Source organism: Balaenoptera borealis, assembly GCF_965194805.1.
Source record: "Balaenoptera borealis genome assembly, chromosome: 16".
NCBI lineage: Eukaryota > Metazoa > Chordata > Mammalia > Artiodactyla > Balaenopteridae > Balaenoptera > Balaenoptera borealis.
This window is the reverse complement of record NC_138872.1, coordinates 36,188,870-36,206,984: the sequence shown is the minus strand read 5'-3', so window position 1 is coordinate 36,206,984 and position 18,115 is coordinate 36,188,870. Positions and strand designations below refer to the sequence as shown.

At 39.1% G+C, this 18,115-nt stretch overlaps 1 protein-coding gene across 7 annotated transcripts in view; it reads right to left on the bottom strand.

Annotated features, from left to right (window-relative positions):
* PLCB1 (phospholipase C beta 1) overlaps window positions 1-18,115 on the bottom strand; it is a 690,420-nt gene that overhangs the window by 165,402 nt on the left and 506,903 nt on the right. For all 7 annotated transcript variants that reach the window (XM_082358993.1, XM_082358994.1, XM_082358995.1 and 4 more), the window contains one exon: window positions 3,002-3,148. In XM_082358993.1, the coding sequence (XP_082215119.1) occupies window positions 3,002-3,148 (147 nt within the window). The remainder of the gene's footprint in view (window positions 1-3,001; window positions 3,149-18,115) is intronic.

The following is an 18,115-nucleotide window of genomic DNA, read 5'->3' as shown; positions in this document are numbered from 1 at the left end:
TGATCAAAATATTTCAATGGAAGTTTTTCCTCTTTAATTCTATGTACATTATTTTATGCGTTTAACATTCTTAGAAGGGTCCATAGGCTTCACCAGACTGCCAGATACATCAATGATACCGAATAAGATTAAGGACCTCTGGGAAGGAAAAAATCCTTTACAAATGCTTAGCAATTTGAGTGGGAGCTGCAAAATTTTTGTAATAAGTCTAAGAAACTGAATCCAAGAAAGTGGGTTAAGTGGACACTCTCTTCTTGAAGCTATGAAACCTGTAGTAATTTTAAAACAGGGCTAAGGGGCTTCCCTGGTGGTGCATTGGTTAAGAATCTGCCTGCCGATGCAAGGGACACGGGTTTGAGCCCTGGTCTAGGAAGATCCCACATGCCACGGAGCAACTAAGCCTGTGCACCACAACTACTGAGCCTGTGCTCTAGAGCCTGCAAGCCACAACTACTGAGCCCACGCACCACAACTACTGAAGCCTGCATTCCTAGAGCCTGTGCTCCGCAACAAGAGAAGCCACGACAGTGAGGAGCCCGCGCACCGCAACGAAGAGTAGCCTCCACTCGCCGCAACTAGAGAAAGCCCGTGCGCAGCAACAAAGACCCAATGCAGCCAAAAATAAAGACAAACAAATAAATAAATAAATTTATAAAAAATAATAAAACAGGGCTAAGAATATTCTGACATTCCTCCCATTGAGAGCTGTGGTCTATGTCCCCTACCTTGAAGCTGGGTAGGTTTGTGACATTTTTGACAAATAAAGAAAGAAGTGACAGTATGGAACTTCAGAGGCTAAGTGCAAAAGGGCAATTAAGCTTCCTCCATGTTTTTTGGGGACACTTGTTTTTGCAGCTATAAGCTGCCATGTAAGAAGTCTACCTACCCTGGGGCTGCCATGCTGTGAGGAAGCCCAAGCCACATGGGGAGGCCAATTTTAGGCAATTAGGTCAGCAGTCTTAACTGAGCCCAGCTGTTGGGTCACTAGCCCAGGTCCAGACATGTTGGTGGTGAAACCTCCAGATGATTCCAACAACCAAGCCTTTTGTGTCACCCCAGGCATTCACTTCCCATCTGTAGCCCAAGACACCAGGGAACAGAAACAAGCCATCTGCTCTGTGTCCTGTCTGAATTCCTGACATATAGAATATGGTCAAAATAAAATGGTGGCTGTTTTATGTCCTTGTGTTTTGGTGTGATCGGTTATGCAGCAAGAGGTGATAAGAATAGGGTTTAGGATGAGCCAAACACGAATCTAATTAGTTTTATAGCATGAATCTCTCTTAGTAGGTATGTAGTTGAAACAAAACAGGCCGCAAGTAACATGAGAACAGTCTGATTTTCATGAAGAACACGCAAGTTGCAGTTCAACTGCCTGTAGAACTCAGAGTGTATGATTCTGACAAGATGTCTCAGATGATATGGAATCATCCTGAAATAGCTCATTCTAGCTGTCCAGGGGCCACATTGCTATCTCTGTCCAAGAGTCATTTATATTCTAAGCTATTTTTCACCAAGTGTGGGATACCAGGCTAACGCTGGATTCGACGCTAGCGCAACATACATTTGTGCCTAGAGGAATGGATCCCCTTAAGGAATTCAGAAGGCAGAACTGCTTATTTGCCAGATGGCTGAACCCTGTGAAATTCTCTTGAACACTCTCATGAATACCTAGTGCCTGGACCTCCCTGCCATTATGTGCATGGCATCGCTGGTCTATCCTGCCACACAAACCACACACCCCTAGGCAATGAGCCACAAGCACATCAAAACCTCCCCCAAGGCACGGCAAGTACCTATAACTTACAGATACCAAATGAGACCCCAGACTTTGGTTGCACTGTGGGTCTTGAGGTCTGGCAATCTTATATTTATTTGGGTGATGGACTGTATGAAGCAAGAAAGTGATAAGGGGACTTCCCTGGTGGCGCAGTGGTTAAGAATCCGCCTGCCAAAGCAGGAGACACAGGTTCGAGCCCTGGTCGGGGAAGATCCCACATGCCGCGGAGCAACTAAGCCCGTGTGCCACAGCTACTGAGCCTGCGCGCTAGAGCCCGCGAGCCACAACTACTGAAGCCCGCATGCCTAGAGCCTGTGCTCCACAACAAGAGAAGCCACTGCAATGAGAAGCCAGCGCACCACAACAAAAAGTAGCCCCCGCTCAACACAACTAGAGAAAGCCCGCGCACAGCAACGAAGACACAATGCAGCCAAAAAATAAATAAATAAATTTATATATATATAAAAAAAAGAAAGTGATAAGGTTTTGAAAAGTCCTTTTTTTTTAACCAGTAGGTTTTTTTTTTTTTTTTTTTTACGAAGTCTTTCTAAGGCTGGTAATCAGAGAGTATTCTGCAAGAAATGTATTTTGATTATAAAAACATTTTTAGTTTATTGAAATTGGTATTTATTAAAATTTTTATTCTAAACTATGTTGAGATAATATATATTATATATATGTTTTAATATTTTTTCTATTTAACAATCTACTAAAAACCATGGCAATGCTCAATTTAGGGTCAAGTTAGGAAACACACTCCTTTATTATAATATTTACAACAAAGTATATATAAGTTGTCACTCACAAAGAAATTTGTTTATGTCTAAAGCCCTGTCCACCTGAGCAAAATTATTAATTTGCCTTGAGTGGAAGTTATTTAGGGCAGAACTTTCCTGTAGATGAAAACAGTCCAGAGAACTAGGTGGCTTTATAAGTGGCTTGAAGTCTATTGCAGAAAGAATTCAGTTATGCAAAAATTCCATTGGTCTGAAGATACCAGACATGAATACATTTTAGATGACTTGAAAATTTAGGAAGAGCTGTGAAGAAATTATATTGTTGCTTGTGGGCGGAGCCTCTGGTCATGGAACCCCAGTTCTCAGAGGCTTTTCACAGGAAGTGAAAGGAAATATGCCTCCACTTCTGAACAACAGTAAACAGAGGTTGGTGACATTTGGTGAGATTGGCTAAAATAATTGTCAAAGAACTATGAACTCATACCTGTGAGGTAGGTGTTGTGTGAGGAATTAATGAAATAGTGAGAAAGTGGCTGAGACATATCTTCATTCAAATCCAGTTTCTCAGGTGGAACGACTCCATTTTCTTCTCCACTCAGATAGCGCATAAATCCATCCACTGATATCTGTCCTGGAGGAAATGAAGAGTTAAGAAGAACGTGAATGTATTATTTTCATGGGTTTCTGGCATCATGTTGCTTTAACTTTTTTTTTTTTTTCCCAGAAAACTCTGGTAGCATCCAAGATGGAAGACAGTAGCCCCAATTGCAATTTAATATGGATAAACAGTAGTCTAGGATCATGCTATTTCACTACATTCATCTCCAAATGCCAGAAATAATAGAGGAAAATGTAGTTACATGAGTATCACAGACTTTCAGAGGAGTTAAATACCTGAACACTGATTTCCTGTTTTTAAATATAAGAATGCTTATCAACTTTGTGTATGGACACCAAAATGTTATTAGTGCTTATCTCTAGGTGTTAGAATTAGGAGTGCACTTCCCAATGTTCTATCATGAAAATATGTTACTTTTATAATCAAAAGAGTTATTCACAAGTGGTTTTATTATTTAAAATAAAGTGAAAATGTTTTCAAATAATGATCTTTTTTCTCTGAAACAGAAAATAAAGATGACCATACTGAGGAATAAAAATTTGAATGCTCATAAAAAAGAAGGTCTTTAAATTTCTTATTTAGAATGACTTTACTTCAAATGAAAGAAATATGACTCACACTTTATTTAGTTTATTGAGATTGTATTTAGAATTTTTCTTTTGCTGTAACCTGTCTGAGGTGACTAATACTAAATACTGAGATAATTCTTGATTAAAGTGAATTTTATATAATACATAGAAAGGGCCATCTTCATGATTTTGGTTCATCATCACAGTTTGTTTCTTCAACCTTAACAATCAAAGCCACAAACAAACAAACAAAACAAACACAATCACCAGTGCATTTGTGAGCAGTAAAGATCTTGCTAGTAAATGTTAGAGGGCAGTAATTTTTTTTCCTCATTGAAAAAGTTTTGTATTAATATAAAAGTGGTATATGCTTATGGAAGAAAAATTAGGAAATGCGACGAGCAGAGAGGAAAAGTAAAACTTTTCTGAACATGCCTAACTCTTCCTTCAGAGACAATTACTATTAAAATCTTGTTGTATATGCTTCCAGAAAAAGAAAAGTGTGTATGCGTGTGTGTGTGTAATTCTTTTATGAAGCTGCAATCCTATATATCTGTATATGATTTAGAAACTTTTGTTTATATTAACTGAACAGTATATTATGAACATGGTCATATAATTATATAATATTTATGTTTTATATATTATAAAATATATAGACATCACATGACTAAGTAATATTCCATTATCTTTGGAGTTGCCTCCCATTTTTCACTAGGATAAATGACATTGTATGGAATACTCTGGTAGTTGAATCTCTGTACAAACTTTTAATTATTTCCTGAGAATGAATTTCCAGAAATAGAATTGCTGGTTCAAATACTATGCATATTTTTAAAGCTTTTACTACACATAACCAATTTGCTTTCTGTTAAAGTTCTAGCAATTTACTCTTTCACCAGTGGTTTGCCTTCTCTTCACCCCTACGCCAAACTCATAGGTAAAAACATGATATCTAATAATTCTAATTTTTATTGATTTGAGCATTGTTTATTCTTGAATGGTAAGAGATGTGTCATCTGCAAATGGAAAAGCTAGCACTGACTGTTTCCCCACAGTGTAAATCTTTTTACATTCAATAAGTTTCTCAAAATAACTGATGAGTATGTCCCATAATTCTGGAAACATTATAGCTAAACCACCTTTAATATTTTCCAGGAATAAATAAATAAAAAGAAGTTTGGTTATTGGCTTTTGACAAGTGGAGCTGTATCTTACAAAAAGAAAAATCTTATAGATGCCATAATTTATACCTCCAAATAACCATCACCTACCAAGGTGATCATTCCAATCACGGTGTCATTGATGAGAACACTTTGGTTATTGCCTTTGAAGCCTTCCTTTGAAATTCATTTATGGTGGAATGCATGTACCCTTTCAGACCAGTTTCAATTTTTGGAAACAAACCAAAGTCAGTGCCTCTTAGGGCCAAAGTTATCTCAATAGATAGCTTTCAACAATATTTTGGAGCATGAAACATTTAGAGATAAAGTATTTTTTTTAAAAATCTAATTTCTTCACACTCTTCCTTTTTGTTCTTTTCATTAGTAGGAACGAAAATCATAGAGCAGGTATACAAAAGATGAAGATCTGGGATGTTTAAATTAAGCTTTAGAAGCCAGGGTGGCCAGTCCTCTCGAGCATCAGTGTTACTGGGGTCCCGGGTCCTGGGTATTTCCATGCTTTGGCACTCGAGAGCTGGCACTTTTTAAAATAGAAAAATGGATGTTACTTTATTTACTTTTTTGTTAAGTGACCTTCAGTCTTCTGTTTGAAGTTTGGGGTGATCCTTCGTCTGCATTGTGGACAATAATCATTTTACTCTGATTTATTGCCATCTTGTCACCTTCTTCTCAAACGAGTGTCTATTCCTCCCTTCCTCTTTCCCTTCCTTCTCCCATCTCTTTACCTTCCACTCACTTAACAAACATTTATTGAACGCCTGCAATGTGATGAATACGCAGAAAAATAAAGCAGAGCAAAGCACAGAGTATTCCTTCAAATAGCTCATAATCTAATAGAAAATAAGACCATTCACCCCTTGAACAGCAGGCATGCGCTCCTCCAGAGCAGGATGTGTGTTTCTATCTTTGTCATCCTTGGAATCTACCACGATTCTCTGTGCACTGTACCTGTAAAATCAGCACTTACTTTTGACAATTAGTGATTCAAAACAGAAAATAAATGGTTTTGAAACTGGGAGATCACCAAAGATGGCATAATTTTGATTCTTTTTTCTCATTAGGTCAAATCATATGAAATTATTAATATTTGGTGTTTTTAACCTATGCAAATGACAGTTTCATACATCTCAATTTCTAACCACAGCTGTTCCTCAAAGGACAGACAATAAATGCAAGTGGCTTTAGGGGCCAACAAAAGAAAGTAATGTGACTCCTGGAATAAAGTGTACTCCAAGGAAAACTCACAAGTATACGCTCCTTCTAAAGGCATGCAAATGACAGCAATACAATATGGTGTGACCAAGACATACCATCTTTATGGTGCTGGTGGAGGCTGTGTTTGTGTGTGGTATCTTGGGAATAAATATCCCTTGGTGTGATCAGCAACTTTTAAAAGCAGTCAAAATGAAACATATGCCAATATGGCATGGATGACAAATTAATTTTAACTTTAGCATGGATTTCCATTATATTGCCTCCAGTGCCTTCTGGGCACTTGTGTTGAGAAAGATTCTGAACCATGCTTGTGAATAATTTTGATGTCGGTCATGGATGCATGACAGAAAAGTGGGGGTATGCAAGCTATATATTTGTTTTTCTCAAACGAGGATATTATAATTAAGTTATGCTCTGCAACATGCCAAAGAACATGTGTAAAAGTTTTATTTAATTCATTAATGAGAAAATCAGGACGATGACAAACCCATTTCAAAGAAGGCTATGGGATATTGATACATACATATATGTGTGTCAGCAACCTCCCCCCCAAAAAATACCCCAAACCTATTAAAATATTGCTAAATTGAATATAAACCTGCTTGAAGTCCTATAGGTCAATTAACATAATCTTTGGGTTACCTTCTCTACCTTTACTGTTTCCTAGGAGTCGAAGATTTTAACAGTTTTTAGCATAGATTAAAATTAGTAAAAACAAGAGTTAGGTGAATCAGTGTTTTTAAGCATTATTCACAATTAATTATATCAAATAATTTAAAAATCACCAGCTGAGGAATTTACCTAACTTTGAATAGAAACAATATATGAGTTTGAAGGACAGTTCAGAATATGATTGTAGACTGCAAGTAGGCAGAGCAACTTTTCAACCCCAAAGCTTGCCTTGTTAACTAAAGGAGCAAATGTGCAAGACTTTTGATACATCAAATGACTAGGCAGATATACGTCAAAGTCAAGAAAAGCCAATGAAAAAGTAAAGATCAGGAGTTGGAGGTTTATAAGTTGCAAGGCATCAGATGAGGGGTCAAGAGTTCATTTGCGAAAATGTAGATGTTTTTGGCACAATGAATTAGCCTAAAAACATAGTTCTGACCAGTAAAGCCTTTTGGACGAAAACAGACCGTTCGAGGATTTTCCTTTGTTGCATATAACCTACAGCTGGAATACTGTTGTTGCTGTTGACTTAAATGCATCAGTACTTTTCCACCAACCAGTCACTGTTTTTGTGAAACTGCTTACGATTTTTTTCAGGTCCGCTGAGGCACATAGAAAAATGAAAAGCCTTGAGAACTAAGATGGGAAAAACACTGTTTTTCTAAACAAATCAGTCAAATTAGTAACAGTACAAGAAATGTGGCTTCCATTCCTGCCAGCAGTAATTGATCAACGACAAACTCTTCAACCATAGGATGAGAAAACTAGATGGGCTCTTATGTCTCTTTCAGCTCTAAAGTTCTATGAATTCAAGTGGTTTAATACACTCTGTATGATTACCAGCTAAATTAAAACAAAATGTCCCATATTAGAATGAGATTATGAGACATCAAACCACAATTAAAAGCAATGTGATGATTTTCTGGAATAAAAACAACAGGAAGAAAAGTTAAGTTCAGAAGGATAATGCCAGATGACAAAGGCTAAAAATAAAGTCCCTTCTATACTTTCTTAATAAAAGATTGATATGCTTCCAAGTGGACATGCCACTCATATAATGACACCTAAAGATCTTTATAAGCATTTATATTGTTTGAACCACTTAGAGCCAAAGTAGGAAAAATATAAGTCTCAAGGAATGGAGAAAACACTGCTCTATGAAGCTTTTTCATTCAAAAGAAGTTCTGGTGTATATTGAAAAAGGAAGGCTGGTGATCAATTGTGAAAAGATCTGACTTCAATGGGGAGGAACCATCTTCAAAGGGATATGAGAGGAAAGTGGCATGACAAAATGATGGTCTCCAATGGCCATTTATATGGCTTGTCATTCTTCAGCAATATCTTTGCTGCAAAGAAACGCTCAAATGTCAGGTGGCTGTACACATATACCATGGCCAGGAACTGTACCTCTGCCTCCTTCTGCCTCTCTCCTTCCCGTGGGGTAGATGATGACTGAGGCTCCAATGGTGTCCTCTTGAAAATGTCAGGAAGACAGAAATTTGAAATTTTGTTGTGACAAAATGAGACCTTCCAGGGATGCTTTTAAGTCTTGTGGTATATCCAGGGACATTCAGCTGGATGCATTTCATGCTTACAAGTGCATGCCAAGACCTTTGAATATATACTGGGGAACAAGCTACTCCCTTACCTTCTTTAAACCTGGGACCATCGCATGGTCCTTGGGAACAATTAATTTATTTATTTTTATATTTTTGGCTGTGTCGGGTCTTAGTTGCAGCACGTGGGATCTTCGTTGAGGCATGCGGGATATTTTGTTATGGTGCACGGGCTCTTCGCTGTCGTGCGGGGGCTCCTCTCTAGTTGAGGCACGCGAGCTCAGTAGTTGTGGCGCATGGACTTAGTTGCCCTGTGGCATGTGGGATCTTAGTTCCCCAATCAGGGATCAAACCCACGTCCCCTGCATTGGAAGGTAGATCTTTACCACTGGACCACAAGGGAAGTCCCAGGTCTTGGGAACAATTAAGAAGAGGAGGATCTGTGTCCAGAAAAGGGAGCTCTGGAGAACAGAATGGAACAGTCTAAAGAGCTTTGTGGACTGGTTCTCCTATTTTCTTAGGTCCTGACCCCTTTTATCAATTGACTTCTTGAAACCTACTTCCAACAGAACTTTCCAGCTTGACCTCCTGTTCCAGGCATCTAAGAAAAGATGTTTCAGCTTAAGTCTCTCCAGGAAGAAGACACAGTTATCTAAACCTCTTTGCAATATGTTCAGGCACAAGTGTTCTCCCAGTTTCATTTTCCTGATGAAGCCTTTCCTAGAGTCTTATGACCTACTCCAATTTAGATTAATCAATTAACATTTTTTTTTACTTCTATTCTTTGTTGAATATCTTTTATTTTTTGTAAACCACGTCTTCCTCCTTCATAGTTAGCTTTTCATTTTAGTGGGAGTACATTTGTCAGTAGCTTCCTGAGAAAGGGTTCCTGAGTGTTAAATTTTTTGAGGCTTGTATGTCTAAAAATGGCTTTATGACATTTGTATACTTTATCGCTAGTTTATCTGGGTATAATATTGTACGTTAAGAAAATTTTCTTTTAGATTTTTGTGAGAAAATTTGCTTCATTGTCTTTTAGCTTCTAGTGGGCTGTTAAGAGATTTGAAGAATTACAATTTCATCATCCTAAAAGCATATGTGGCCTTTTTTTTTTTTTTTTGTCTCTTTGGAAATTTCTAGCACCTTATTCAGTTCCAGTTTCTGGAAACTTCACAGTGATGTGCATTGGTATAGGTTTATTTTTATCCCCTGTGCTGGACACTCTTGTAGCCCTTGTAGTCTGAAAGCTATTATTCTTCTATTTGGAACATTTTCATAAATTATCTCTATACTAATTTCTGTTCTCTGTCTTCTGGAATATTATTTGATCAAATTTTACATTTTCATACATTCTCCCTCCAACTTTTCATTTTATTTGTTTGCTCTAATCTCTGGGAGCTTTCTACACCTGATTTCCAACTTTTCTTTGAGTGTTTTGTTTCTGCTACCCTCTATTTAATGTCTAAGAGCCAGTTTGTGTTCTCTGACATTTCCTTAAAAAATAGCATTGTTCTTTTTTCAGTGGTTCAACATGTTCTATTATCTTTCTAAGGATATTAATGATATATGTATATTTAAAGTTTTCTTCTAACTACATAGTCATTGTTTTCCCTAAGGTTACTTTTATTCTTGCTTACTTCTACTTTTTAAGTAAGTTTTCCTCATATGTCTAGTGATTTTTAATTGTCTGTTCATATTTCAAATGAGTGGACTAAAAAGCTGATTGGACTTTTCAAAGCATCTGTATATCTGATATGAACCTGCAAAGTATAAGAGTTAATAAGGCATCATTGTAGAGGGATCAGTCTTTGTCTCTTTGGAGTAACCCCTAATGTCAATACCTTTAGTTCTTCCTTCTTGAGCCGATCAAGTCCTGAGAGAAGATCTGTTTAATCACTTGCCAGGAAAATAAAGGCCTGGATGCCAGCCTTCCAGAGCCAAATGGGGTAAGGGGCAGAATGTTTATGATCACTTTATCTCTTTGCTTTCAAATGGTAGCCCTGCCTTCACCTGGGATTGTGTTATCCTCAGACCCTCTGCTTTCTTGTCTCCAGAAGGTAAACCTTTAGTTTTCTCCCAGGTGGGAGTTCTGACTATTCCTTAAACAGCTGTCAACAAACCCTCCTTATTTTAGGCTGTAACTCTAAACCTATGATCAGTTTTCTGAGATGCGTTATAGCTGTAAACCTATAGGTAGTTGCCAAAGTTGTGTAATTATTGTCTCTTACCCTATTATCTCCACCCTTGCCAGATTATGCCTTAAAAAAGTACAATGCAATTTTAGTGTGATTTCAAGAGAGAGTTTAATTAGTTGAATATGTCTAGACTATTCATTCTTTTTATCCTGATGATCCATGATTTCTCTACTATACTAGACTGCAGAATTTTGTTGATTAAGTTGAAAAAAATCAGATTTCACATGCTTTATCCTTTTGATCCTACTATTTTTAGGTAAAATGAATCAGATGGGAGAAACTGAAGGTCTTCTGCTATAGACCTGCTTTGCCTGGTCAGGGACTTATCGTGGATCTCCTTGGTTGTCTTTCATTCATATCTTTTTGGTGAGAAGTATGCAGTGACTAATATCTCACCATAGATGGCACTGTATGGATAATTTGTCAGTCAAGTTTTCCTTGCTGTGTCTTTTCCCAGGTAGAATGTAGTCAGAGTCACAGAGGCAGCCTGAGCTCCCAGGTATTTATCAGGTGGGAGTATTTAACAGACAAGATATTTCCTCCCTTATACTTTCCAAGACCCTCTCACTCTTCTCCAATACAGGCAGCAACACAGCATTCTAATTTTGTCTCAGGGAATGGAGGGATGGAAGAGAAGGGAGAACTTAAGAGTACCATTTCGGCTTGGTTCTGAGGGCACTCTTCTACCAAGGTTTCCTTGTCCCCAAGCCTAGGGGAAGTCCCAAGTCCTGAAGAGAGAAGCCTGTGGCTCCTTTCCAGGAGATGCTCTAGAAAGTTCCAAGCCCTGGTGTTCTCCAGTGGCTGGAAGAGCAGGAGAATTTTATCTTTACTCTCTTCCTCTGCCTAGCCCCTGGCAGAAGCACTAATCAGACAGCATTAAATGTCTAAAGCCATCAAAATAGAAATAGGGGACTAGGATAATTCACAACAGAGCAAATCAATCCTTCAGCAATGAAAGAGCTGATTGTCCTTCATGACACTGACATGACAAGTTACCTGCCCTGTCAATATTTTCTCCTTCTAACATCTTTGCTCAGCAATGCTAGAATTTCTTTTGAAATTCACAAGTAAGAAGTTTACTTGAAATAAATCCATAGCCCTCACCTTCTACCTAGAAGCTTATGAAAGTGACTTTCAATAAGGTTATGTAAAAAAGCTGATGCTCCTCATTGCACAGACTCTCACATGACACTTTACATGGGCTCTGTGACCAGGAAAGGGAAAAGGACGGCAGGGCATTGTCGCAAGCTAATCTCTAAATAGAATTCATGGCACATTACTAAGGTGACTAGAAAGTTTTGAAAGTCAGGCTCTTTCCTGTTCAGTGTGTGTTTTTTACTGGGATGGTTACCTTGGAAATGACCTCATCATGGCATCAAAGCAGCAACATGGAACTGCTACCTAGTTCGTCCTAAAAGCAGATGTAAGGTAACAGGAGCGAAGTGCTAAAGTGAAAAATAATGCTGTGGAGAGTCAAAGAAAGAAAATGTGGCTGGCTGTGTCTACAAACATAGTACTTAAAAAAAAAAAAGAATGGATTCTGACTTGAAAGGAAGTATATTTACATATGTGCAAGCAGGATGGTAAAGGAAGAGAGAGCCAGCCTTTGAAGAGCTTCATGAATTTAGTCTATCTCCCATATATTATTTTATAAAACTTTATATACTCTTTACTATATGCAAATATTAACTCGTTCCATCCTCATAATAACTCTATGAAGTGGATACTATTTTTATGCTTATTTTATGAATGAGAAACTCAGGTAGCTTGCCCAAGATCACATGGCTTACAAGTGGATAAAATGGGATTTGAACCCAAAGTCAGGCTTTGTGTTCCATGCCATTAACTACTATGCTATCCTGCTGTACAGCACATAATCTAGTACTAGGAGAAGGTAAATCATCATCATCATCATCATCACCATCATCATCATCCTAACAGGAAGAGCCAGCATTACCTGTGCATTGACCATGTGTCAGGCACAGAAATCCTATAAGAGAGGTACTTTTTACTTCCCATTTTCAGATGAGCAAACTGAGGCTTAGAGAGGTAAGCAACTTGTCTAAGGTCACAGGGGTACTCAGTGTGAGAGCTGGATCTGGAGGTGGTGCCAGGGCAACGGGAAGGCAGATGGTGGCGAGTGCGACTGATGGTGTGTATCCACATAACTTTCCCAGCACTGGCCTGGATGAGGAACAAGGATGATGAAAAGGAGAGGATCCTGCCTCTGTAGCCGTTGGCTTCAATTGAGGCAATGTGGATTAGTCCTAAAAATAGCCCTGAATGAGACCAAGGAAGAGCTTTTTCCCATGATTTACTTATCTCTTTAAAACATGTGACTTTAATCTTTTTGTTAAAAGAAGCTGGGCTCCGGCAGGACAAATGACCCATCTAGCAGAGGCGTGAGCATTAGCTCTTTGATTTGGATTTGTCTATCAAGATCTAAAATTATTTTCCAGACTCAATTTACATTCTAATCTCCACAAGTAATTCAAAGGCACCCTCTAACATTTTTATTCTCCAATCCATGAGTCTAACTTATAGGAAGAAAAATAAAATACAACAAAAAAAAATGTGTCATGCCAATGTGAGGACAACAGAAATGCTAAACAGAAAATGTGACATTGTTTTGTGGGTTTTGCAAAAAATAAAAAAATAAAAAATATGCAGGTTACCTTTTAAAAGGGATAGCCAAACTCATGCAAATAACATGTTTCAAAGCCTGGAAACACAGAGGAATCTTGACAAATTATGTCTTGGAAGACAGATGGCCTATAAATCCTTACAGAATCATCACACAGTTAGGATGGGCAAACTGAACAATGTGTCTGCCAGCTAGCATGGCCACCAGCCTCACTTTGTTGAGCCAAATGCCAATTAGGCAGGATCTGGCACCCACATGTTTGGATGTCACTGGGATTAGGTGTTTGAGAATCCATTCATCACCATTCAATCCTCAGTCCTAATGTAATGATACCAGGGCATGTTGGAAAGCTACTGGTCCAATGGCTTAGCACCTCCTAAAATCACTTGCAAGCACAGCTCTGAGAAGGTATGTCCTTGGCTCACATTTATTCCTGGTGCTTTGACCCTTATGTGAGCTCTGCTAGACCAGCTCAGAGAAAGCAAGTGCAGATGGCTCTAATATCTCATGGCTCACCAAAATCTATTTGCCTGCTTACAGAAATAATCTATAAAATGTTCCCTTTTCAATTCTCTTTGCTTGGGCACAGACTTTCCTATTACATTTGCCAATTAACTGTGTTTTTGTATAGTGTACAAAGTTTGCTGGTTTCTTTGCCTATTTTATCCATTTCTTTTCAATCCTGGAGTTAGTATATTCTATACATGTTCTCAGGCATTATTATTTTATCTTAGGCTGAAAAGTGTCATGCATTCTTATTCCATCTTGATTGCAAAACTGTTCAATTACCATAACTATGTACAAATACAAGTCCAAGATATCGTGTAATAATCTCCACTAAATGAATATGTGCTCTTCTCAAAAGCCTTTGCAGATCAACCCCACGACCCAGCTGTCATGGCTTTTTGTGCCCCTGTAGTTCTCCCTGTATTCAGCTGAACTTGTTAATGTGGTTTTGTGTGAAAGTTTTTAATAATAGCACCTAACTTTGATTTAGCACTTTCCCTTTTTCAAAGTATTCTCACATCTGCAATTTATTTACATCACACTGTTCTGTTTGGTAGGTAAGACAGCATTTTATTATTTAACAGGACAGATAAACTTTGACCCAGTGAGATTAAACAGTCCTTTTAAGTTGACATGGCTAGATAAAAACAGAATCCAGATTGGTACCCTACTCTCTTAAACATGGGCTTGGAGTCTTTTTCACTAGATTTATGTAACGGCTGATTGATGATTTAGGGCTAGATGTTCTCAGAGGGTAGGGAACAAGTCTGTCGCATTTTATTAGTGCACCATCACATTGTTCCATGAGAGGAGACCCTTCACAATGGTTCTTGACCATAACACAAAGGAGAGCAAAATGTTCTAGATCCTTAACGAGAATGTCATGTTCCTTGGGTAAGATGGACATTAGTTTTGCCCAGGACTGAGAGATGATGCAACATTTAATGGTTGCCTACCGTTCCTCATTCTTACTTCCTAAATTGCCTTACTGGTGCTACCTGGGATCACCTTTCAAATAAACTCTTTATATTTGGATTCTTCTCCCAGGGTCACTGTTGGGGGAACCTAAACAAAGGCAAGTAGTGTAAGCAGATAGATTAAGGGGAGTCCCTGGAGGAGAAGGAGAACCAGGCATGGCTTTTTTTTTTTTTTTTTAAACTTTGGGTTTATTTATTTATTTATTTATTTATGGCTGTGTTGGGTCTTCGTTTCTGTGCGAGGCCTTTCTCTAGTTGCGGCAAGTGGGGGCCACTCTTCATCGTGGTGCGCGGGCCTCTCATTATCGCGGCCTCTCTTGTTGCGGAGCACAAGCTCCAGACGCTCAGGCTCAGTAACCGTGGCTCACGGGCCTAGTTGCTCCGCAGCATGTGGGATCTTCCCAGACCAGGGCTCGAACCCATGTCCCCTGCATTGGCAGGCAGATTCCCAACCACTGCGCCACCAGGGAAGCCCCAGGCATGGCTTTATTGACATAAGAGAACCCATTTTGGTCTAAGCCATTTAGAGATCTAAGCCTGGCCACAATGCTTACCCTTGAACAGGTCTCAGGAATCAAGGGTATTAAGGGAACAAAGGAATGCAGGAACAAAGAAATGGCAGTCAAAGGGTAGTGCAATGATAAAGCAGAGTCCTAGTTCCTCCTCAAGGGATATACATAATAATAATGTATCTTTGAGTTCTGCAGGAACTAAGGCCCCCTCCCAGGTGGAAGATGGAATGATGATGTTGACCATCCTGACTTCAGTCAATTAAAGCTTGGACTCTCTCGACTTTTGCCTCAACTTTATGCTGAATTCTCATGTGCTCTAGCCCCTTCATGAATATGCAAGTACCCTTAGCTTAAAACTTCCCCAATTTTGCTGTTAGGGGAGACACTGCTTTGGAAAAGATCCCCGGTGTTCTCCTTATTTGCTGCAAGTAATAATCCTTCCTTCTCCCGATCTTTGGCTTGGCTGTGTCTATTGGCTCAATACCCACCAAGAGGCTAACCCAGTTTTTAGGTAACAGTAACAACATTAATAAGAAGCATTTTGGACTCCTTTTCTACACGTAAGGTAGGGTGTTAGGTGAGAAATTTAATTTTTTCAAACATCCTCAGTTAAGTCTTCCTCTTAAAATGGTGCCATCCCTACTATGCAGGTAATTCTGCTTTTGCAACTGGAGTCCAACAGACTGCAGTGGTTCAGACAGGGCTCCTAGAATCTCTATAATGAATGAATGAAATTATTGGTCATTCTCAGCTTCCTGACATTTCACCCATTGCCACGGTGCATTTTTCAGCTTTTCTGTGAAGTGTTAGGTTAGACAGTCTACCCCTCACCTCATCTGGCTTCCTTGTGGTCACCGTATGTTTTCCATGGAGTTGATTCTCTCTGCATTCAATCAGCTTCCTTCCCGCTTATTTGGTGTAAAATCAACTATCAACAAAACTCAGCTCTGGGAAAAGCAGATGTTGGGGTCCAATGCCTGTGGCTTCCTGGCTTTTCTGCAGCACAGTGCAAGCTGCTAAGCCGTTCCTTCTAACTGAGCCATAGCCTGTCCCCTGACCCCTGCTGGCAAGGGAAAAGGTGTAACAGTCAGTGATTATTAATGCTTTGTTCTGATGGGAGGTTACCTCTAGGAGAAAATAGCCATTATTTGCTTTGTCCTAATAGTTCTCACCCACAACGGCAAGGCATCTTGGGAAGGTATAGTCTGATGAGGGAGAGAGGTTTTAAAAACACTCAACAGACTGGGGTGGATTATGCTACCAAGTTCACTCCTGCACCTCTTTAAAACTTGCATTTGTTTTTTTCTTTTACTATATATATATTTTTTTTTCTTTTTTTTTTTTTTCCTGACTGGTTGTTTTCTGAACAAAAGCCATTTCAGCTTTGAATGGACATGGTTGTGGCTTTCTGGCTAGATCTGTAATTCTGAGTGGACACTGAGGTCACAGAAAGAAAGGATGCAAGAGAAAATAACCAGGACTCCTGCGCCAGGCATTTGCTTTCCTCAAGCCCAGTTCCTCCCTCCTGGGAAAGGAGGAAATGCAATCAAGAAAGGAAATTCAAGGAAGTTATCAAGCCAACTGATGAACAGTGACATAATGGCTATCTTGAAAATAATATTTTTTTCATTTTTGTCAGTCTCAAATACTTCAGAGAAGTCTATGAATAAACAAAACACAGAGTTAAGAGGAGCCTGGAATATACTCACAGATGCTAATGTCATTCTTCTATGACCTTCCACAGAGGCTAACAAGTCAATAGGTGGGATTTAAATGGGATTGTAATCAATAAAATACTAGAGTGGCTTTTTGGCAGCTTCCTTAGTGTAGTAACTTAAGATATGAAAAGAACTGGCTACATCATACAGCTTTCATCTGTCTTTGTCTCTTGGGAAGAAAATCTATCTCATTTGAGTTGCCTCTGTTCACTCATTTCTGTTCTTTTATTTCTTTTATTGCTACACAGGTCATCTATATAAAAATATTTAAACGGATGCCATCTTAATGGTGAGGCAGATCATTAGGCCAGTGAATATCTCCTTCAGATGTGTGGTTTTTAAACTGAGCATCTCGAATCTCCTGGGGTTTGGGCAGAAGTGCCTGCAGAGAATGGGATAGAGCAGGAGAATAAACAGGAGTAGGGCAGCCATCACCAGCTACAATGCAGGCTCCACTCATTCAACCAAAATAGTGCTTCTAAAGGTTCTTCCTACACATTGACCAATCCAGTGAGACACTGTGAGATGAAACAAACACAAATAAAAGGATGCTATGTCAAGGACAGTCTGAAAACCACTGCTATGGATGCAAATTGCTAACTTCTAAATAGCTGACATTGCATTTTTTGAGCAAGGCCTAATGGAGGGCTCCACGTGGGAGTCTGGAGTGGTGCAAAGAACTCGGACACAGAAAATACAGTCCTACTCTCAACATTGTCACTTAGCTGCCTCTTCTATGACCTGAGAGTTGGGGCTAAATGGCTAAGTCCCTTGTAGACAGGAGATCCCGTGATTTTGAGGCTACCAGCCAGGACTTCAGGAATGGTAACAGCTAAGACAACATGTGACATGTTGGAAGGGATGATCCATGGGCACAGCCCTTCCATTTTTTTTTTTTTTTTTTTCCTCTCAATGCTCAGCTACTCTGACCTTACCCATCTTTCACTTTAGATTCTGTTAAGGCCATTTATTGAGAAGTGCTTGTTTTAGTTTTGGTTCTTCTAAAAGTAGGCTTTGAGATAAGCATTTGAGTGCAAGCAGCTTATTTGGGAGATAACCCAGGAACTAACAGTAGGGGAGTGCAGAAAAGCGAAGGGAAGAAAAGCCCGCAAATAAAGGGAACCTTATCAAGCAGGTTGCAGTTGTGGGAAACTGGGGCTCAATCATACGTGGGAACTCTGGGAGAATGTGAAGAACATATATCAGAAATGTCCCACACAAGGGGCAAGG